The sequence below is a fragment of the Saccoglossus kowalevskii genome, chromosome 17 (genome assembly GCF_978046115.1).
Source record: "Saccoglossus kowalevskii chromosome 17, keSacKowa6.1, whole genome shotgun sequence".
NCBI lineage: Eukaryota > Metazoa > Hemichordata > Enteropneusta > Harrimaniidae > Saccoglossus > Saccoglossus kowalevskii.
This window is the reverse complement of record NC_140657.1, coordinates 11,638,769-11,663,861: the sequence shown is the minus strand read 5'-3', so window position 1 is coordinate 11,663,861 and position 25,093 is coordinate 11,638,769. Positions and strand designations below refer to the sequence as shown.

At 37.3% G+C, this 25,093-nt stretch overlaps 1 protein-coding gene across 2 annotated transcripts in view; it reads left to right on the top strand.

Moving 5' to 3' along the window:
• LOC100373234 (uncharacterized) overlaps positions 1-16,669 on the top strand; it is a 49,727-nt gene extending 33,058 nt beyond the window's left edge. For both annotated transcript variants that reach the window (XM_085492145.1, XM_078013327.2), the window contains exons 3-9: positions 7,996-8,055; positions 8,534-8,863; positions 10,354-10,695; positions 11,764-11,862; positions 12,078-12,228; positions 13,334-13,445; positions 13,792-16,669. In XM_085492145.1, coding sequence (XP_085348271.1) covers positions 7,996-8,055; positions 8,534-8,863; positions 10,354-10,695; positions 11,764-11,862; positions 12,078-12,228; positions 13,334-13,445; positions 13,792-13,845 — 1,148 coding nt within the window. In that variant the 3' untranslated portion in view covers positions 13,846-16,669. The remainder of the gene's footprint in view (positions 1-7,995; positions 8,056-8,533; positions 8,864-10,353; positions 10,696-11,763; positions 11,863-12,077; positions 12,229-13,333; positions 13,446-13,791) is intronic.
• Positions 16,670-25,093: the final 8,424 nt, after the last annotated feature.

Below are 25,093 nucleotides of genomic sequence, written 5' to 3'. Positions count from 1 at the left end.
AGTTGGTACCGACTGCCAAAATTTGGAGGCCTGGCTCATGGCCTGATATACCTTGTCTGCGTTACACTTAGGTTGAGACGTCATACGCAAGGTGGTCGGCAATAGTCAGTCACGTCAACGCATGAACCACCTCTCTATGTTCTCAATAAACAACAACATCGCTTCTGTTCGATTCGGTGATGACCTCGTGATTTTCGAACTTCCGAGGTCGATACAAAAATTTTACGATGTTTTGTGCACAATGGGAAAAATGCAATGAATTGTTAGTTCAGCTATCAGAGGAGTCATGTCTCATATATGCTGTGCGTGTATTTTTCACTTTATACTTTTGCACACAAATTTTAACTGAAAATTTTGCGTCATCTAAATTCGAACTTGTCTACTTTCACACGTCACGTGAATACAACACATAACATGTAAAGTCTCAATTAACATACGGCTACCAGAAATGTTAGGAATACAATTTTCAATGCATTGATTTCGCTCCAATGAGAATTCCAAATGAGCTTTATATAGTTCTATAAACATTTATTTTTCCTGGAAATATTTTTCTTGTTCAGTATTAATACTGTGATATAACGGTCTGTTCAGATATTGAACCAAGATCAGAGCACGTCCATTTGTTTCCAGTTCATTTGCAACCCGTTAATTTAAATATGCGACTTGTATTATGTTTTAATACTACGGTGAGCCATTTTTTGTTTCACGTTTTCTAGCGGTTGGACCGAGCGATAGTCAGTTTATAATAATGTGCTATACACTTTTGATAAAAGAATCTCAATGTCATATTTTTCGCTCAGTAATCGGCATTTTGACATTGAGCCATAAAAAAGAAATTCAATTTCAAAATCCAATCATCATAATTTTTGGCGAAAGACGTTAAGTCCTCGCTTTTCACACAATATGCGAGATCTCGCAATACGCGGATAATCACTTATTCTGCACGTTGCGCGCGGCACCGCTTGTGGTAAAAAGTAAAACAAAAATGTCGACAACATTCCGCCGATGCCTGGCATCAAGTAAAATCGAAACTAAAAGTGAAGAGTAACACAATACACTATTTGTCTCCTGTATCCAATATCTTCAGTTCGTGATTTTACGAAAGGGATGTTTCGTTACCCTAGTTACCCACGACTGCAGACAAGCTCCCGTCATGCATCCTCGCCACTAAATGATACATCAGGCTGTGTCAAAAGGGGTACTCATCATTTCTTTCATCATCAAAGAGCGATATCTGTTGTTGTAGACAAAATAATATTTTTACTCAAAATTTAACGCAGGTCAATCAATACACTGAACTCGCAGTATACTTCATACCTGTGTTAATAATACAGGGTGAATCGGTACACTCCAAGTATCCAGCAGTTTTCATTATTCATTTGATTTTTTACATCGGCATCTTTGATCTATTAGACATACGTTGTAATATTAACGTCGCAAGATAAATAAAAAATACCGTTTATAAAAGTCTAGCTGATTATGCACAATAATTTTATTGACTCGGTGCGTTACTCCGAGAATTCATAACGATGTTTTCTGGTTGAATTGATCACGAATCTGACTGAATTTAAATTGTCTTTAGTAATCTATAGCGGGTATTCTGCCAATATGATCCGGTCATACTTCCCGGTGCACCTCGTTTCGGGGGCGGGGTGGAATATATCGTCCGATCTCTAGAGATTATAAAATAGTTCAACCATATGATTGATGATTTTATTTATCAAGTACATTCATTGACATTGAAATGATTCTATTTTTTAAATAATCTCAAATCACGTAGTTGCAGACGTCACCATCGAATCTATGTGCATTTACATATGAAGCAATAACGTTGCTTTAAAATGGATCTCGATAGAAGCAATAATGGTCTGATTATTTTTTTGGCGAGTAAAAGTATCACTTCGGTGTTACAATAAAAATGCTAGTGCACGTGCCATTCAAATATTTGCATTCGCCTTTCACACATTTGTGGTAAATACGCTTAGTATGCTTGCTACCAAAACAAGGTTTTTATTTTACGTTAAATCACACTCTACTGTTGCTACCAAGCTAAAATATCGAACATACGTGTAAAACCCAAAGATGCTGTTGATAATCGATGAATTAGAAATAGCATTACGTACGTAAGTATTACACGAATTCCGACAACGATAAAAAAAACTCACGCATGGGTACAGAACGTGGTTGGTGTAGTTTTAATTTCAGATGTGTTTCATAATTCTACAAATTACAAGTTCAGATACACATCAATAGATGTCATGTGTGGATCAAAAAACTCTGTCTCATCTGGAGCAGATGAAATATAATATTGAAAATCAAACACTAGATAGCATGTCTAAACACAATTATAGCCACGTATGTGATATGTTAACATCGAATGTTAGAACATTTAAGAGTTGTCTTGGTTTTCAAATTAACACGTGTAATCGATGTCTGTTAGATCATCCGGTTCGTCGCTGTTGCGTCACCCTGTTTTAATTAGAGAACAATTTATTGAACAGTTTCTATATTTGTACAAATCTACCCCAGATAATTCTTTGCGTTTTAAAGTCAGCAACACTGTCTTTTTATTCTGTTTTCATTATAAGAACAAGAAATCAACACCAACGGTCACCGAGAACACTCGGCTGTTTATTTCCGTTAGAAAACATGCCTCCGATTCATTTCTCCCTCTCAGTGAAAACTATTTTTGATGTGCGTGACATGCACGTCTGTTCAATTACGACCAATAACTCGCAGACTCGTTCGAAGTTATTTCACTCCTCACAATACCACAGATTCAATGATACTCTAGATCGTACCAAGCGACTACGGTGTTCCGGGACTATGCAATACTTTTGTTCAACATATAGGACATTGATACCGTGACGATTATTAGTGATTACATTACATCTAGCTGCGAACGAGGACGAACAATACGATGATGACGTACTCCGACGAAGCCAGCTCTTGAGACATAAAACCCCACAAACTATTGATTACGGTATAACTCATATTAGAAGAATTGAATATGCTTATTTCGTCTGACAATGTAAAGTCATTCAATTATAACAACTCACGTACAAGCCTGAACTGAGTAAGTCTGCTTATTTCGCATAGAGAAAGACAGAACCAGGATTCGGGGGTTGATTTTTCAACACATGGTACGAGCTTAACAATAAATAACCACTTTACTCGAGTTACCGGGATGACGGGGTCAGTGTTAGTTCTTGTGATTTATTCTACAATATGCCTTCGGTACACTCTGAAAAATGTATTATGTATACAAATAGTTGCTACAAGTGTACTGCTTATGCTGACTTCGATGGCAACACGTTGTCACGCATAACCACATTGGTATTGCTAACACGGTGAATAAAGGTGGACACAGATAATGAGAATGCTTGCGAGCACTCTTCTCTTCAAAATGACTCACAACCACCGTCGTTTGACAACAGTCGTGTTCTCCGTTACCTCGCGGGTGAACTGGATCCTCAAACAAATTTAGTAGATTGTTATCATAATCGTGATGATGACAACAACGTACAAACAAAAACAGCCCCCCTCCCCCTTCAACGTGTATACAATACCTCGTATTACCTCCCCATGACCTTTCAACGGACGTCTGTGGAACATCCCACCCAAGACGGTCAATAGTTAATACTCCTCTGTATACAGCTGAAATATACATTCAATGACTTCGTCAATTATTTTAAGATCAAATCTCTCGAAACTCTGGTGAACTGTGGGTCATTTCATCTTTCAATATGGATTACATCACACAGGCTTATTAGCTGCAATCCCGGGACTATAAAACATTGCCAATTGTGTCGTGTCGCTGAATGGACGCAAATGTAGAGTAGTTATTTTTAATATTATAATCATTGGTTTATCTTTATTAAGTAACCTGATTCATCGACCACGATTTCGTCACGGTCACGTGACATCCCAATAATAAATATGATTTATAAAACAAAAATATTCGGCATAGATTTGAAATATTACAGGAAAATCTTACAGTATGTAAATACAGGTAGACTAGTAAAGTAAAATAACGATAATAATCAAAACTGTTACTAATCAACTAAGACAGGGAAACTTAAATCGCCCAAAATCTTTGGTCATGTAGTTTTATATTAGTATATTTAAAAAAAATCGCTATTATCAGAACTATGACGTCATAGCTTTACATTTTCACACGATAGTGTAAAGCTTCATTTGCAACTAATTTCATTTCACCCCTCCCCATTTAACTAAATTTGTTTAATTCTAATGATGGGAATTATAACAATAATCAAGAATGGTCCCTCAAAACGCCATCTTGGATCATTCCGACTGAGAAGGGTCTCCTCATCCAATGTGGCGCTATTATTAGAATTTCATATTAAGCACACCGTGAAAAACCTTTTCATGCAAATAATTGGAAAACTATTAAATATTGTTTAAGTCTTTTTTTAAACAAGCACGATTATATATTTTATTTTAAGGTGATGGTAACTTAAGTTTAATGATTTAGTTTCCTGGTAGTCAATAAAAAATGGCCTAAGAAGGTTTGTTTTGCAGGAAGAGAAAGGTTATTTGAATATCTGGTATTGTAGTTACGTCCAGAAAAATATAATTACGCGGGAGTATTATCTATATTAGACATATCTCTACATAGTGGAGAAGGTTACGCAAAATACCACGCAGGTCACTACACAAGATACGGCACAGGATATACGTGATATATATATAGATAGATGAATTCTTAGAAATTGCATCTTTGTGTCATATGAGAACTCAACCGTAATGTTATATGTAATACAAATCCCAAGTTAGTTCTCGTGTGTTTACAACGCTAATTTGTAAGTAGTAATTTGTCGAAAGGTGTAAATATATATTCAGACGGTCTGGTTAGTTGGCGCCATCAATTTATAGCTGACAGTTCTACACTGTGCACTTGTTTACATCCGCATTCTTGCTGCTCATATTTTCAATGTTTACTAATATGGTGCCGATGTGATGAATCCACTCAATAATTATACAGTGTGTTAGATTACGTAACTTTCTTCATGATAGTAAAGTTATAGATATCAGTATAATACGAGTATGATATAACAATGCGAGGTTATTAGTTGCGTCAACGTCTAGTTATCCTGATAAAACTCGAAATATATCGTAATATCTCGTAATATATCTTTTAAAGAAATAATTTTAAAAAACGTTAGAACATGGAAATGACGTTTCCGCATGAACAGATTTTTTTTGTATGAAACTTACATGCATAACTAACATCGTCGATACACTCGCTGATCTAAATTAATTTCAAGTTCAGGGCAAGGTCAACACAATATCGCCATCAAAACATCATTCTTTTATTTCTACCATCTGTTGACACGGACCACTCAGAAGCCAGAACCACGTCTACTTTACGATAAACTTAATTAACATACTGAAACTTCCTTTTTGTAGTTTTTTGTTTATTTTGAAGTGGTTGCTAAACATTATACCCAACAACTTCATTTGTCCGATAATATATTTGAAACTGACAAGGTCAAGGGTCAGCAATTTTTACTGCCAATATGTAATTAGATGTTATTCTTTTGTGGACAGGTTCATGCCCAATCTGACTATGGTCTTAACTAGCAAGGATAAAACACAAACACACTGGTTAATACAAACAAATGTTTTATTGTTGTTTGCTGACTTCACAGTACTTTGTTCATCTACAATTATTGTATATGAACCGAGCCAAACATTAGTTTAGTCTAATGGTGAATACATTTAATTTACATTTTAAAACGCTACAGTTATTATTCCCACGCAACGTGGTACAAGGCGTGTATTATATATACCGACCGCGTTAATATAACTTGTAAATATACTATTACTGTGCAAATGTAGACAGAATACGTAAAACGCTATTTTTTGTCTTCAAAATCATTATTGTGACTACCAATATCATCATGATAACAGAGAATATTTTTATTCGAAGGTAGGATCCACTTCAAAGACGGAAGTCTGATCTCCTACAATTTTTACTTAACTACGTTGCAGTCACTAAATGAGACAAAGCGAAGCTCGTAGATAACGTCGTGATGCAATAATATATATTGAAAAGGTTTCCTATTTATAGTAGTAGTATTTTTTATTACATACTCTAATGCAGACACCCAGATGATCAAACCCAGACATTGCCGCAGGCGCCAACGAGCAATTATCCAAATGGCACTAGGATGCGTCATCAAAGCAATTAGTCAATTGGGAATCTTTTTTTTCAGTTTGTTGTATTACACTAAACTCGCAATGTAGATGAGTACTGTGATACTGTTTTTAATTAGCGTGCATGCACTCTACTTTTTTTCTTGCTCGGTATAGTGTATTTATAGCGAGTAAAGCAATCCATGTATTCGTGATTAAGCGTATACACGATGGAGTAATTCAATTCGCGGTGTTTATTTTTATCTCGCGCATTCCCCAAAAACGTGTGGAGCAGATAGACAAGTAAAGGACGGAATGCGTTTTAAATTAAGGTTTTAAGCATACTAATATAACGTAAAAGTAAAATAAGTAATTTTGGATATATACTGACCCAACGTATCAAATATTTTATATTTCATAAAATATAATAACTGTAAATGATGATAATGCAAATGTTGAATCAGACAAAATGATATAAATAGAAAAATTTAACACAAACGTGTTATATCTACTAGTTTCGCGTGTTCATCATAATTATACTATTGATACGAAAGACGTCATGGACTTGTATTAGCCACGAACGGAACGTGAACCACACTAACATATACAAGCAAACGCAATTTAGAATTGCAAAGAAAGAGGAGTCAGACGTGCAGAATATGTGCCGCGACTTTAATCAGCAGGAGGTATTGCAGGCGTATTGTCTCCATCATAGGTAAACACGTGTATTCTATGATACGTGTGTGAATGCGCCTAATTTCATTTGCTGACGTAATGATCACGTGACGTTGTTGTATTACATACATATACAATAAGGCATTGATTTCAATAAGCCAGATTGTTTGATACGTCAACAGACAGCTGCATTCGCCAAGATGATTAGAAAATATAAGTGCCTCTATTGGAAGTATTATACATATCTTATTCATGGATTTTCCGGGTTTTATTTAATTTCATCGGGGACTGTGAAAAGCTAACGTTACGCTGAACAATTGTCACTTTTTTCAGTCCTTATTTCACCATACAAAACATTTTTCTCCATGTATAATTATTTTAGTTCACCTGGGCGGAGAGATTACTTGCATACGAAGCTTTTTGTTAAGCATGGGTAAAATATTTTATATAAATATTCAGGGTTTATATATACAATCCTCTAGTACCTAGTTGTCGAGTACTCATTCTCCTTCTCTGGAATCTGAAAGTGAGAACGCAGTCGTGCTCGCTCACCCTTTCTATATTAACTAGGAAATCCCATTTTTTTCTGCGGTACCCATTCTGTAAAACAGCGTTGATTAAAACGTGGGCCAAGTTAACGACTATATATTATATAAGATGTAACATGGACGAGAATTTTCAATGTTGTTGCTGGATAATGTGTCTGTCGAGGATATATTATAGTGTGATTTATAAAGTGAATTAAACACACTGTTCTTGTAATCTTTCGATGAAACAATTACATTCTCAAATACGCATGCGCGCCGATTGTTTTACTATGAACACTAATAATCAACGCACATGCGCACACGTGTTTTTCATTTTCATCGAACGAATATTATATAATGTGCTGTAGAATAAACAATTTTATTTTATAATACAACATAATTCAAGAACATTCAGTGCCTGACAACACTATGAATATATATGTTGCATGTTTAAAGCGTTGTTGAACAAACTTAAAATATACAAACTATCTTTCCGTTAAATAATACTGGGGGTATATTCTAAAAAATAATAAATGAACGATGTATGGAAGCTTGTGCACATATGCCGTGATCATATGGACAGTGTGATTTGTTTGCTTTATTGACTGACTTGATTAATGTTCTCTTTTCTAAGGAGTTGCTGATTGGCCCGCTGGGATTTACGCACTGCCGAAACCAAAACGAGGCTGCCCAGGTGAGTCTGTCTTGCGCGTTATTGACAATTTTATGACTCAACGATTGTTGAGGTGGTCACGCTAGTCGTCGCGTGGAGACGAGTGGGAAGTGAACAACCGCGCATGTTCTGGAGTTGACAACAGACTCGGAACTATTTGGCTTGTTACACAACAAATTGCTCAATATACCTTTTCAAGTCAGTTGTGGACGGGGCAAAAGTAAGGCAGTTCACACACACAACATTTTTGCGAAATTCACTAACTATAAACGAGCAAATGACTAAGCGACCAACAACATTGTCAACACCCATCCTTTCACATTGGCGCGTCTAAGGTAGAGGGCGCGATTTATATAAAAAGTGTAATGCTAGATTTTATTTAGAAATACGGATGAAAACCGTATTTATTCTATTGTCAGTTGAAACGATGATCGTAGTTTTGTAGTCATCGCACATACTATCTATATATTTTCTTAACTGTACATGTTCTTTTTCACAGGCGCGTCCAGCGTCTGGCAAGAAACCTCGATATTTGTCAATCTTTCAACGACAAACATTTTACAACCGACACTGTGGAACAATTCTCATTTATCCGGGCAATCAACGAATGACACTTTCAATATAGACATATGCACGAGGACACAGGGAAGTGACGCAGATGATGGCGAAACGACTAACAACGCGTGGCCAGCTGGGAAATATTGTACATACTCCATGTTGTCACCGTCTGTGGCCGTTAACTTCGCTCCAATAACGAATAGTACATCTAGCCCTTACAACCACGGCGTGTTAAACGCGTCGTATAATTGCCCACGTGGTTTTACGGAAGGTATGTAAAAACAATTCATTTTCAAAACTGAAGGACGTATGTATTTATTATGCGTATTAGAAAACACGCAACTATGAATGAAGAGTTCCTGACACCCGAAGACCGTACGTGGTTCTGATTTGAATTAAAAAATACAAAAAATTAAATAGCAATTTTATATGCATGTATGTATATAATTTTTTTGATTTGCATTCTTTCATGAAATGAATTTAAGGTAAATATTTCAAGCGATATGTAATATATAATGGGTATATGTTTGTTTAAATGAAAAACCTAACGTCTGCATTATATATTACCCAGTACCTTATTGAAACTCCTATTTTGACCATTACATTTTTCAGTAGGTTTGATAGGGATTTGTAGGCAAAAAAGTGAAGATACTGTCTAGTTTCAAAATTAATGGCCTATCGTTTAAAAAATAAATAAATAAAAGACGCAAATACCATTTTCGCAATGACCTCATGCAGAGTGCTTTAACAGCATATGTAGCCTTCATTTCATTGTGGGAGTGTATTACGCAAATTGATTATCCTTCATTTATTTCTTCAGTTATTATAATTTTCAGATCATAATTAGCATATTATGAGGTTATTACGAGGACACCTCAAAGTATGCACGAAGACAGTACAGCGAGCGGTAGTATCGACCGAAACGCAGCGAAGGTCGATGCGACAGCGTACTGCCTGAGTGCATACTTTGAGGTATCCTCGTAATACCCTTATTATTATACATCTTTTCCTTCCATTCCCATCATGGGAATGCCGAAATGCCGAATGCTTAGAACAGAATCGGCGAACTTCTTTGTGTGGAGTCCAGTCAAACCCTGGTGGGAGCCTTGTTTGTTTTTTTATTTTAGAGGACGCTTACGCGCGTAATCATTCCTTATTTGGAATTCGCGTTTCCTAATATAGTAGGATGAAAATACCCCGTAAAATACCGCAAAATTACGGCACGCTGTAACTTACGGCGTTTTGTTGACAGATGTATAATAATAGTATATATCACATGGGTGTTTTCAGGTGTGTTTTTTTAAATACCCAAATTGAAATATATTTTCACTTTAGCTTGCAATACAGAAGTTATTTTTCCGTGCACCGTGATCAATTTCGTTTGCATTATTTTTTTCAATCGCTCGTTGTGCACTGGTCATGTAACATTAACGCAATGATTGATGGATATTTCAAGATTCCACGCTGAATTTATCTTCTGAAAAAATGATTAGAACATGCCAGGCAATATGTGATTTGTGCCTTGAAAGAACTGGAAGACGTATATCTCCTATAAATGTCGATATAATGACCTCCTGGTCATCCATCAAATTGCGGATTCTAGTTGGTTTTATTGATTTTTCTCTCGCGCCTCATTGAGTATCAGTCGTTCTGGGTTGGTTAACGACACTTACTTGGTCGAGTATTACGACGTAAGAAAAAATAAGAAAACTTTCTACGCTCGTTTTTGAGATCGAGTTTTCTAAACAATTTTATTTCCAGGGTCATTGATCTGGCCTTTCCCGACGTGGTCAAAAGAGGGTGTTTCATCTCCTTATGTATCACCGTCCCCTAATTCGACGCAGTCTTACTATTGCTGCCAAGCGACGGGAGATACTGAGAAACCCATCCAACTACCAACAGAGAAGCCGTTTCTGCTGTTTCCCTTTGGCAATAAATGTCAGCAAGTCAAGGATATGTCAGTGTCGTTGGAAAAGATTGAATGGAACTTTAATAGAAGGTTTTACTCCGGGCCCCAAACAAGAGAAACACTACCGTTCACCGATGAGGGAAGTAATAATAGAACTCAGTTTTACTGTTATTATTCAAGGGAAGAGCACAAAGGTAAGAATAAATGGAGATTAATATCCGCATTGCTTCTGTCAATGTTTTTTCTTTATCTTATTTATGATAATTTTTGCAGTTCTTTTGCTACTTTATCTGAAATTGAAACAATTAATTTTCGATTTAAACTGTATTATGTGAAAACAGCTGGCCTCACACTGATTATTGTGGCCAATACGTGCAATAAATAATATATTTTGTTTTGTGTGGAAACAATTCCTGAAATATTGGAGCACTGAAGCTAGTACTTGAGAGAAACTATTCCACGTTGTCTAATCACCAATTTAAACATAATTACATTATTATTGCATTTTGATGACATAGTACTTTATTCTAGATGAATTTTAGATTTTTGGATTTAGCTAGATAAGATTCATCATGAACGGTAGACAGCCTGGAGCCCTTATAATACTTGCAAGGATCATTGAGGGGTTTTCTGCAGATCACTCAAACTGGAAATGCAACGTTAAGCCCGTTTTATTTCTCTGACTGCGATTTCTCGAGATTTGGAAGATGATTTTTTTTTCTTTAAAAAGAAATGTTTCCAAAAATGTCAACCTCGATAAGTGGTTCAATAATGTGATTAAACGTCGCTATTGACGCTAAACGTCTTGAACTGAGTTTTCTATACTGGAAAATATTCCGTGAACGTGTGACAGGTGCTTTGAGTCATCAAACTGACATAACTGGTCACGGGTGATCATGATTCCACCCTAACCACTCCATTCAAACTACTGATTTAATGCGAGATGTCAACACAGTGCAAACTCTACCGATGACGTAAATGGGTGACAAGAAAGCCGCCCAAAGTCGTTTAGATCTGAGTTGTGCATCAGTGAAGATTATGTTTTTTGAGAGATTTGATATTCTAGGTGGCGAACTACTACACCGTACCCCCAATGTGCCCAATTATAGCGACATTTATTTTCCCATATACGTAATTTTGACGTCACAGGAGCAATTCTTTATTCTTGTTTATTTTCAACATATAATTCTTATTGTGATTTGGCGCACTACGAAATGAACTTTTACTTCTGCCAGTCACGTGATATTTTGTTGTCGTTTCAGCGAAACCAATTTCGAAGTACGGTTCTCACTACCGTATCCTGGACAGTAATAGTACAGATACAAAGGACGATTCGTCAATATTAATGGGAGTACCACCTGGTAAGTCGATCAGGTCACTAACTTTATATTGGTAATCGTCTAAATACGTCGAATATAGTGTTGTAAAATTAATAATGCACGTCGTACGGCGTCGTGTACGATGGACGAGTTCTGAATCAATACATCATTTGTTTACACGGGTGTCGCGTGTAATGTATTTGTTTATGAAACTCAAAAATAAGTTCCGGATGAAAATAAAATCTTGATATTTACAGACTACCCGCCACCACCTGATTACACGTACATCAAAATTATAGTGGCCGTGGTAATCGTGGGAACACCGGGAACGACATTACTTGTACTTTGCATACTACGTACAAGAAATATACACATGAGAAAGAATTTTAGAAAAAGGGAAAGTTACAGGTGAGTTCAAAGTTTACGAGGTTTGTTACATGAATCGCACTCAGCAGGCTGTGCTTGCACTGAGATGGCTCAACGATAGAGACAGATCAATCGAAATGATAGCATACGAGCAATGAACGATTCGCGAGCTTCATTGTGATGATCCGTTTTTACCGGTGGTAATATTCTACAGTATTAAAACAGTACCGCTTCTCGCAATTCAACGCTTTACCTCCGTTATTAATCGCGAATAACATATCAATAATGTATACATGCAGCGACTCCCTGGCGAATAATCTTGTTAATCCTGTCATTAAGTCAAATAAGCGCTTTGTAGCTAGAGGGCGCGATTTGCGACAATGGTTTCTGTGTTTGAAATACATCGTATTTTTCAAGGGACTCAAATCTCTCCCTAGTTACCGTTCCCACTACACAAATATTTGAATTAGCCAGAACATATTCGCCAGTTCATCTATAAATTTGCGAGCCTGCTCAAGAATTAGGTCACCTAGGCTTTCCACAACTGCAATATGTTTATTTTGTTTTGTCTAACTCTGGTTGTCATTTTGAGTTGAACATTGGCGGAAATGCTAACATTCACAATTTAACAATTAATTCAGTGACCCTAAAATGTTTTCTGTGAATTTAATTAACAAATCGAAACAATTTAAGTAATTGCTTTGTAAGCAGCCTATTGACCGTGTCCACCCTTAATTTATTCTTAGTGTAATGTACATAGTAATTGACATGGTTCAGCAAGCAGCCATACAAAATATTATAATTACACAAGCCGATTAATAAAATTCTCTGCTACTTGACTTTTCATGAGTGACAGAATGAGATTTAATTATTGATGATAACTCAGTTATAAAATATGTTGTATCACTAACAACTTATATATAATATATCCGAGTTATTTCATATTATTTGTAAATATTCAGTTAAATAGGGAATATATGATTTATGTCGCTGTAAAAAATTACTAAGCACCATATGCGTTCCAGATATGTGTTCATTATTTTGTTAGATTTTGTCGGTCTGTCCCTTAGTATGAAATAAATGAGTCGGGCTTAAAGTGTTGTAATACCATCACTCTCTCTCTTTCTCTCTCTCTCTCTTGACACAGGATGGCGTCTTTCACCTACCAGTCTTCGCTAAGCATGCGACGTTACTCCAATTCACCACCATCTTCGGACGACCATAAAAGCGAAAAACCATTGAAAGGACATAGTTTCAAGGTAATGAGTTAATGTTACACGTTTCTGTGTTGTCCTGCACTTTTCGCAAATGATGCTTGTGTTTCCATGGTTACAAGGATCAGGTGACCAACTTACGATGCAGAGAAACAAACAGAACCTCAACCAAAATCAGCGTTTGATAAGCTTATACCATGCATTGATTCGGTTATGTTGGAAAAAGGTTTAGAATAATGCATCTCATCTTAAAACCACGATTAATACATAATGTTTACAGTGCACATGCCTTCGACATACAAACCGCATTTAGTCGACGTAAAACCGCATTTGGTCGAGTGGTGGCGCTATTGATTATTAATACTTAGTATTGATTCTTTTTTTTTTCCAGTTCCACAATAACCGTTTGTCGGCCAATAGTAACAAAAAGAGATATGACATATGAGCGGATTATATATTGAAAAAGAGCAAACAAACACTGGACGCAGTGCGTTCACTGGAGAATTATGTGACTTTTGTATTACATGTTGCTGAGCTGCAATGAAACAATGTTGGGAAAAACAAATTTCGTCCTACCTTGTCTGGGTTGGATAAACTTATGATGTAATTTGCCTATTCACTGCTCACATTTTTCTGTGCTACTGTCGAGCTTGGATTTTTCATTTGCGGGGAAGAACCCAGAAAAAATATTACAGATTAAAACGGGTGAAATGTGTTGCTGCCTGGCGGAACACGACTAATGCCAGACGGTGTTTTTTACACATGTATATTTATGAGCTGAATTTATGCAATCATTCCAACTCCTGATTGGTGGATATACTTGTTTATTCACGACATGACCTACTATTAAAATTTGAGAGACGTATCTAGCTGTATGTCATGACTTGCAGTTCCCAGCTAGTCTCCCAGTCTCGAAAAATACGGTAATCTCGTATTACGGTGTCGCCAAACATGTGACCTTTCATTTACGGGTGTTGTGTTCTCACATTACGCTGCAAATATCCCAAGCGTGGAAAACAGACACGCTGCTTCCTCCTAGGTTCACGTGTAACCATGAGCGAGGCTGTCGCAATGTAGTGCGTTGAATGTTTCAGTTGCTTTCGTGATTAAGTCACGTGACAGTAATAATGCTAATATATTAAGAGAAACTAGAAAGGATCAATGATTTATATATAGATATATATTTTAAAATTCAACCGTTTTGTCCAAACTTTGACATTATTCGTTATTATATAAAGGGGCCAATAGAGCTGAGTGTACCGTCTGTTTGCGGAACTAATGTTCGCGGTTGTCCTTACGTTAAGTAACACTGTACTCATAAGCACACAATTAAATACAAATCGTGTATTTTTAAACTATAGATTTGACATGTTGTCAATTAACTGTTTATTGTATCTGAATAATGTGCATTAAGACGTTCCCCTTTTTCTATGTTCACAACTACAGTTCTAATCCACTGTATTTTAATAATTCCCGTTGTATATATTGCTTGCAGTCTGTTTACCAAAATGACGATTTTTGTACTTTTTGTGCTACACTGGTGATTATGTTCACAGAACCGCAAACAAGTCACAAAAAGATGAAATATGTTTTTTCGAATCTTACAGTCGGGGATCTCCGAGCTAGACGATCCCCGTCCGGTAATTGCCCGACCGGCACACGTGGCTGCTGTGTCCGACACAGTTGTTTCATTTGTTTTTGCTCACTGATAGAAGTGACTTACGTCATTGCGTGTAGTTATGACGTCACATTCAGCGAAACATCTTGTAACTGACGCATAAAGGCGAGATCATTGTTAAATTGCCACGTGATCATTTGAGCAAACAGTCACGGTGTTGGGCGCTGGTGACGATATTACTGTCTACTAACAAAATGGTACAATGACATCAAATTGACCAACAAAGAAGACGTGGCAAGTACTGATCGCAATAGGGTACACACAATAATTTTGAAAGGTAAAGACACAGTGTCTGAATTCATATCATTAATTTATATTGACTATGGTTCAATAACATTCATACATTATATATGTATGAACACATGGACCTGTTTTGATATGCACAAATGTAATGGGTATCCCCGCATTCTGGGCAGCAAGTGATATTTGTTATAAAGCGCGGCAGTCGTCGCGCTGCGCATGTGCGACATTTGTGTTGAAAAACATTGATTTTCCCACAATCCAATGTACTCTTCTATTGGAAATCACAAGTATGAGGTTTCACCTTGGCGCGACTTGCACTAATTAACGCCTTCCAACCTTCCAACCACCTAAAAAATACCTAATCATTAAAGCTTCGTAACCTCTCAGTTTGTACTCATTGATCTGCGCAACTGTCAAAGTCGCCATCTTTGTTTATATGAGACCCATATATCTCGCGCATGCGTGGTGCAACGACTACTGGCCTTTAAACTTGCATAAAATCAACAACTTAGCCGTGTACAATTGTATCGACAGAACACTCTACATATGGTTTCACACTGCAATGTCTAGATGACATTCCGCATAAATATGTGCGATAAGTTTGTAGCCTCTAGCGGCGAATCAATTCTGTGACGTAAATGGTTGCCAAGATGGCCGCTCATACTACCGATACGTGTTTGTCCGTCGATACAAAATAATTACAACACAACCAATCAGATTTGTCTGTTCGAACGATATTGATTACGTACATGTACACTACGTCACGAATCCCTTTGTCGCTTGCGGGCGCTTTCTATTGGAAAGGTGTATTATTTCTGTAAAAGATTATCAATAGACCTCTAGTCAGTTTTTTTCAGCACTGCAATATTGAATAGCGAACACACTCCGCTATAGTCTCAGGGCAGAAGTTATGACGTAAGTATAAAGAAAGACGTCGTCATTTCTTGTGGGTTGCGCCCTCTAGCCCCTTGTTGCTGATACTATAGGTGAAAAATCCACAAAGTGTAATGGTCCATTATTTAAAATACAGTGTTAGAGGGGTGAAATATTCTTAATAACGAATCACAACCAGCTGTGAACGAGCCTGATTTCACCCGTCTTACGTAGGAGACGCTGCATATTGGAAGGAGAAAATGAGAACCCTGTTTTCGGCACGTCATAACGGCAAATTAATCAAAGCCAGGAGCCTACAGGAAGACATCTTCTAAACATGTTGTAAATAACTGTCATTTCAGTTGACGTTTTGTAAACTTTATATTCATTGTAACATACTCTACCTTTTTTAAATCATTGTAACAATACATATACATTTATTGACTTCAATAAATTTAAATGTAAAAACCAATAATTGAAATGTTTATTACAGTCAATGCATCCTCCTTGCAATCTCCATGATTACCTCTATATTCGGCGCCAGGAAAAAAGAGGCTTGGGGGAGTATATTATGAAGAGTAATCAGGATATAATATGACGAAAACAGAACTAGAAAACAAAATGTATGTAAACATAAACAATAAATTATTATCATTACTTCATTGATGGTTCCATTATACCCCATAAAGTATGATCTAACAGAACATTCCAAAGAGAGAGAAAAAGAGAGAGAGAAATTTAAATTGTTCTACATTGTATTTACAAAATTGACACCAGCACTACCTGCTCGTTTAAACTAAATAAAATCCGCTGTTAGCATTATTATCCGTCACGTTTGAAACTGAATGTACATAACAATTTAATTATTTGAAAATATCCGGGAAAAAACAACACATTTTACGTTCTAAAACATAAAATTCAGCTAGGTATGAATTTGCAGTGTAATGCATGTCCCCTTTAATTTTGAAAGGCTGGGAAAATTACACAAAAATGGTACTCGTCTTCTATATTCATATTGCTACAATAGATGCGTAGTCTATCGTGTCTAGGAACGTTACAGTGCCTACCGGGGTTAGTTATGTATTGCCACACATAGCCTGCACAGTGCTACCTTGAATACCATACTGTCAGTCTCAATATCATATTCTAAATTCAAGTTTAATTTAACGTTCGTTTTGGTTGAGCTTCACAATTTGTATTCAACTCGCATTGGCATATATTGTTGAGAAATCGACGTCTCCACAAGGTTATTTAAAGCGGGGGAGTCGTCACCTGCGCACGCGTCAGATGACCATAGCATATTGTTTATAAACAAGCGCCTACCCATGAGCCGTTGCGTTTTTAGCGTGTGTTGATATCGTGTGTTGTTATCTCAATTCCCGCGCGTGCGCAGATGAAGACCCCCGCGCTTTAAATAGGGATATAAATGCTATATCGTCGCTTGGACCTTGGTTGATCTAGACTTCACCAACCGTATACGTAGACAAAAGCCTTTTTTTTTTAAATTCCAAACACATTTTGTTGTTTTCTGCAAGCGCCAACTGAAATTCATTTACACTGAGAAGCATAGACATCCGCATTTATTTCTAGTATACGGATTAAATACTTCTAATTACAAATCTTTATGACGTAATTGTGCGCTGCCTTAGTTCACCTCTAGCAGCGAAGTTGGATGTTATGGCAGGTCAATTTGGTACATATCCATATTACCCAAACTTCACTGATATTTGACAATAACTTTTTAATTACAAAATAAAAGATTTGTGTACCAGATCAGTTGAATGATTTTGCGCTCTGTAAAACTTCCCGTACTTGTCAATATAACCCTCAATTCAATGTAGCGTGTGACTACTGGCAGAACACAACCCTTATAAACCATTATTCTGAAGCATGAAATCTTCCTTCTTTTCTAAATACAACAATATTTCCCTTTAAAGCAGGGGTAGTCGTCATCTGCGCATGCGTCAGATGACCATAGCGTGTCATTGTTTACAAACAAACGTCAACTCATGAGCCTTTGCGTTTTCAGCGTGTGTTGTTATCAACGCTTGGGACTCAATTCCCGTGCGTGCGCAGGTGACAACCCTCCCGCTTTAAACTAATTTTAGAAAACTTGTATAATAACAGTTGATGGTATACACGGTCAAAGGTCATATGCACAATAAATCAATAACCAATCAATAACATGTAACGTTTAATTAGAGTGGCGATGGTGAGCAGGTTATCAAGCCACTCTAATATCCTAGTACTAAGTATTTAAAGCGAGGGAGTCGTCACCTGCGCATGCGTCAGACGGCCATAGCGTGCCATTGTTTACAAACAAGCGTCTACCCATGAGCCTTTTCGTTTATGGCGTGGGTATCGTCGCTTGGGACTCAATTCCCTGGCGTGCGCAGGTGACGACCTTTCCGCTTAAAAATTAATGTAAACACTTGGAGTAAAGATACCCTTCTGTTAGCGTCATTCTTGCTTCATCTTTTTATGCAAGGGGAATATTGTAGCCTTTGTCCAAATTATGCGGATTGTAGCTTTTTAGTACGTTCCATGTTCTGCAGACAACAAAATTGACATTACATTAATCTAATTATTAACTTAGTTATGGTTGAGATTTGAATAGAATTGTTCTGATAACTCATCGAAAGCACTTCTTTCAAATAAGCTAACAAAGCTTCCACAATGTCGATCCGCCCATTAATATCTGCGTGTATGTTGCGTGATTTGATCGCTGTGCCAGTATTGTAACATGTCACGTGGTTGATCAGATAAATAATCCTTGTAATGTACATACAAGTGGCCGATGCTCGGACTCTGGTCTACTATCAATGATACAGTCATTATTTAAATCAAAATTATCAGAATTGGTTAGTAATAACCCACTACACGTGGTCTTCTGACACGCGGGCTTCTAAAGTATCGACGGGGTCAGTGCCATCAGCTAGGAAAAAGGATTCACTCTCATTACCTATACAAATGTAGGTTACTATCAGTTTGCGCATTGAAATCACCACATATAATACATTTACTGAGTTGATATTTACTCTTAATGTCTACAAGTTCGTTTTCTATCAAATCAAAAATATGTTTTCATAGTAAAACTACGGTTCTTCGGGAGAGATGATGAATTACGCACAGACTAAAGCTGCAATTGTAATTTTGTTCATTGTATTTATTTTAACCAACATCACACCACGAATACTTAATATAAATTAATATATGAGTTCACCTTAAAATACTGAAGAACACTGCCATACATAAGTACTCATGCGGTATTCTCATTGTTTTCTATTTGAGATAAATGATATCACAGCAATACGGCAAAAGAGAAAGTACACATCTCATAACATGGTCGATCACACCCATAATCAATAATGGAACAGCCTTTAATATTACTGACATATGGCATGTGTGTACCAACTCTTCTTGGAGCGTAACTGTTCTCTGTAAATGAAAACGAGACATACACTCATTGCGTTGTAATCTAATAATCCCCATTATCTACTGCCTATAGCTATTATTTCCTTAAAGTTTGTGCACGTTTCTGCTGGAAGCTTCAAATTACTGAGTTTTTTAAAGACATCGCCGTAATACTGATGATAGCTTTTATTTTCCGGAAATTCATAAAATACATGTATCGAGACGTTATTAAATTACAATCGAGACTGATGTTAGTAGAAAGATTGGTAAGTCGCTCGGGAGTTTGAAAGTTTAAATCACGTGACTAAAAGCATATATAAATATACTATCAAGATGTATATGTGCTGTCCATACCGACGGGGGCTGCTCTAAGTCCCTGGTTGGCGGGCAGGTCAACAGATCTAGATAGACACCAGAAAATTGGGTAGCCCGCTGGTTCCCAGGTTGGGCGTGGGTCAACAACACCACTCCTTTGAAAAAAACTTAGTTATGGAAACCACGACGAGTATAACTTATACCACGGACCGTGGAGTGTAAATAATTGCCAGTGATCCCAGTATGACCTCACTTGATGAAAGCCTGCTGCAGAAAATCCGGTGTGCGATAAATTGTTTACCCGGTCCAAAACAAAAATACGTATCGGGGCACTGAATATCTATGTACGAACCAAGTGCACAATGATAGATCATATACACCATTCCCTGGCCATGGGCATAAAGAGTCTTGCATCCATTATGTTGCCCTTATAATCTCAAAAAGAGAATTCAACACCATGTTAGAGTGGGAATGGTTCAAATCCAACCACTGCAAGATCACCATCGAACAAAATACGAAACAGTTATTGAGGTAAAAAAAATGATTGATAGTACGATCAGCTGCAGAAAATAAACATGACTTTCTCATGAGTAATTAGATATAAAAGCAAAGATTGGAGACAACAAACCCAACAGTAACATTGCTATGGGGAATGAAGGTTCGTGATGTTAACTATGATATCAAGAATATTTATGTTGAAACAGCACTAAAAGAAGAAGAAATGAAACAGTAAAAAGGCAAAATTATAAATACACAGTCGCATCAGCTCCACGAATCCTATAAGATCAAGCATTAAAAAGTGAAGAGGAATGCCAGACGTGATAAAATATATCCTTTGTTTAGGTTTTGGCAAATACGTTACCGTAAGAGATAAGGCTTTAACCAGAATTTCAGCTAAGTATGTTTTAAGTAACCTAATTTATGTAAAAAACTGTGCTGATTTCATAAAAAGCACTCATATTGACCACAATCAAGACAAAATTGCAATTTAGAAAATTGAAAAAAAAAAGTTGTTTGCATATTAGGATATCTTCTGGTTCAATGATCTGAGAAAGCATAGAAGGCATCTGATTTCCAGTAAACCAGACAGGTAGGAAAACGCCATTTCCATCTTTCCATCTATGATCTGTGGGTTTGATGTTCTCCAGTGGATTCTCTATATGTGCATGCTTCCAAAGATATGCCACATAGTTACACCGTGCCAATTTCTGAACCAGAACATCTTTGCAGGGTGGAAGCATGCCGGCATCTATTCCCTTTATCTTCTGCAATGGACTTTCTTGATTGGTTGGTCTGTATTTCTGTAAGAAGATTTTCAGTCTGGCCTCATTGACGGATGTTAATGCCCCTTGACCATAGAGTGAACATACATACTGCTCTACAAGATTTTCATCATCAGCAAAAGTGATGTTTTAGTCTGTATGCTTAGTCCTTCAAGATGAAGCGGATTCTTCACAGCTTTCTTCAATGGATTTACTTTTGCCTTCCCGAAGAAGAAGAATGATGTGTAGTCACATCCTGTAACCGGACAATGATATGCAAACTACTGGTCCGATGTGCACGGACAACCACATTCTGTCTTGTATTGCTCTAGACAGCATTCTAATATGGTACTCCGGGTGGGTATCAGCTTCCACATGTGAGCATATGTATTCAGGTAGTTCGATTTAATCAACACTTCCCATTGGAGTGACTGTATACTGAAGGCACTGCACCTTGTGTGCAACAACAATCGACTTTTTCTTTATGATAGGTACATATTTCTCGTCCTTCTATTCCTCTATGAACAACATGGTGAGTGCAGTTTTAACATTTGGTGATTCCAATGCATATATCTGAGGTCTTTGGGGCATAACTGATCTGCCCCAGTGATGTTGAATGATCCATCATTTGCTCCTCTTGTGTGTTGCTCAGCATTCTTTATGCTTTTGACATAACTGTTGTATACAAAGTGAATTGCACTTGCTTGTACACTACATAAATTCTTCAGTACCAGCTCTGCTAGCTTTCCAAAACTGAGAGGCAGTTCAGATGGTAGTGACTGGATTATAAACATAGCATCGTAGAGAACTGCGTCAACTGGTGTTGGTTGTGCATGTGCAATCATATCTTCGAGATAATTGGAGAGCTTATATTTTTGTGTCGTCTTTACTGTGCCATAAATACTGGCTAATGGTAGAGGAACTGGTGTAAATGGAAAAGGAAACACCATTTCAAGCTCAATCTTTTTGGTACACGCAGACTAATCTGCCCAGCAAATTTCTTGTTGTCTTTAGCTCAATGACATTTTCATCTTCACATTGTATTTTACTCTTTTTGGCAGCACTGGCAAAGTTTCTCACCTTTCTTCTTTGTGGTCGTCTTTCAAACCTAGCAAGATCCGTCAGGCATTCCTGGAGAAACTTGTCTTTCCACTTCTTCCCCAAAACAAACATACTTAACATATCAGCTTTTACTTTATCTGGCATTTCTTTACTATCTGCCAAACAATACAAATTGATGTTTCTGATCAAAGAGCTGGCAAACGGATTCATAGTTGTCTCAATCATGTTTGAAAAATTTCCAATATCTTTTTGAAATTTACTAACTTCGGAATTTCTTGTTTCATGACCGGGATTAACATGTTTCTTTATTGCTGGTTTTTCAACGAGAGGCCCAACTATAGAACTTCTTGCTGATCGTAATCGTCCAGCGTCCAGCTGCTCCTTGATGGAAAGCAGTGATTCCAGTTTGTCTTGATGCTGCATCGGCATTGATTGTGCTGTCTAGTGCTTGCTTCACTGGTTGTCTTGCAAATAAATTGGTTGACAGCCTTACAGATAGACCACCTCTTTCAAGTTGTTGTCTAATACCAGGATGGGTGGTATCCATGTTCAAAAGTGTCAGATAGTACAAACACATGTAGCGTGCACAATTATGGCGACTTGCAGCAAAGAAAATGTCAATCATTTTTCCAAGCATTCAGATGAAAAGATCCACATCATTTGTTCGTACAGCCCTACTGAACAACATGTAGATATTAATCATGTCAATATAATTTCTCCAAAACTGGGAATTAACACCATGTTTACCAGTCCTATCTTTAGAGCTTCAACCAACTGCCCATAATTATCATTTGCTTTTTCAAGGTGCAAGAACAAATCTAGATGTTTGCTCTGCATAGCAGTTGCGAGGAACGCTTGCACTGTTCTTGTCTGATTATAATGTTTTCCACATTGAAATGCATTCAGAGAACCTTTTGTGAGGGCACCACTTTCCATTAATATGTGAGCTGCACCAGACCCATCAATGATGTATCCCATTGCCGACATATACCGGAACATGATATGGAATGCACCAAAACAGAGAAATACATTGTTAAACTTAGGTCTCATAGTGTCCTGCAATTGGCAAGTTGGCTTGGCTATTGCTAGATCATAGGTTGTTGCAGTAAAGGTAACATTCCTTTTCATAGTTTAATTCACAACATCATGTGTGTAGGGGGGCTCCGATGATTGCAAATAGCCTAGTTATTGTGGAGTTCCAGCCGGACCACACTGGTACTTGTTGGTTTGTTTTACAAGATATTGTCTATGCAACATTTCTGGCAACACACACATTGTAATTTACAGGCTTGTCTAATGTTTGTGTCACACCCATAAGTTGCCTAAAACTAGATTAGCTCAAATCACAGGTGGACAGATAGGGAAAATTTATATGAAGGGCAACTAACTGGTATCTATACAATAACAACCAGGGATCTCTTACTCCGGTCGAGACAATTCGGCAGTCCAGTGGTAAACCGAGGTAACAACGTACATCGAATATTACAATCAAGGAGACATTCACACCATTAATTAACGACGCAGACAGGTCAAGTAAACAACAACTTCTATTCAATATTCATAAAGGTGAACCAAGGTCAACAGTGGGCACATATAATTATTTGTACATAACACAATAATTGGCACCTCGCTCACTGGAGTATAAACTAACAATAGTATGATAATAAACACTACAAATGCATGAATTGGCAGTAATACACACAATAATAATCACTTCCGGTTGACAGAATTAACAGCAATGTTCATCACAATAATTACTAAACTTGTATGACTCAATAGTTAAATACACAATGTCCATCAATATACATGTAGTGTAAACACAACAATAACTATAGTGTTATGAAAATCTCTCGTTAGGTAAATACAACAACAGTTAACTGGCACAACAACTCAATAAAATTCTGCATGAACTTTAGTACAACGTACAGCCTAATAAAACTATACATGTCATGAATATACTAACAGTAAAAGCCCTAACCCTAGTTAACTAATTACATGTAACCTCTAATTAATATTCACTTCAGACGAGCATCGCACAGATACACACAATCTTTGCTGTCTTGTAGGGCACAACACACGAAATTGCTAACTTTAACAACAAGCCAAACGAAAAACGTCCCTCCAAGCGCAAAGATTCAAACACACAAAAATCATACAGTCGCACGTGTACATGTGAGTAACGGAACTGATCACTGTTCGAAATCGTATGACAGTTTGCACAAAGTTAACTTTTGTTAGTCAATGACGAGTGTCAAACCTGATCTTCAAGTTCCTTACGGTAACGGCGAGTCCCTCAGTGGTGTACTGGCGTCGATCACGTCAAAGCAACGGCGAAACCCTCACAACTGTAGCGACGGAGCGTAGGTCCCCTTGACTTTCAAGTCGCCTCACGCGCTTACAGTAGTTTCACAAACTTGACAAAACCAGTTCACTTCACTTGCCCACAACTGCTTCTATCAGTCGTTCGACTCGAAATACTCCGGCCCCACGGGTACCTGTCACTCAGCAGGGACTTCAACTCACAGTCCCATCGGCGATGGCCTTTTCTGGTCGCGCTGATCGGTTCAGGCCGCGTTTCAACCAGTCAACTCGGGACGGCGTGGTTCCACTTAATGAGCAGCCATTGTTCCCCTCCGTCTTCACTACGCTGACGTCATCCCTTCCACGAAGTGATCACGTGATACTCTCATGTCAAATGAATTCACTCAGGAGCCAAAATAAGTTTCATAACTCCATTACGGCTATCCCTGTTAGTATAGTGTATGCAAAAAGCACATTCACACAAATCACTGCATGTCATGTCCGTCTGACAATCTATAAAATGTTCTAATTACACAATAAAAATA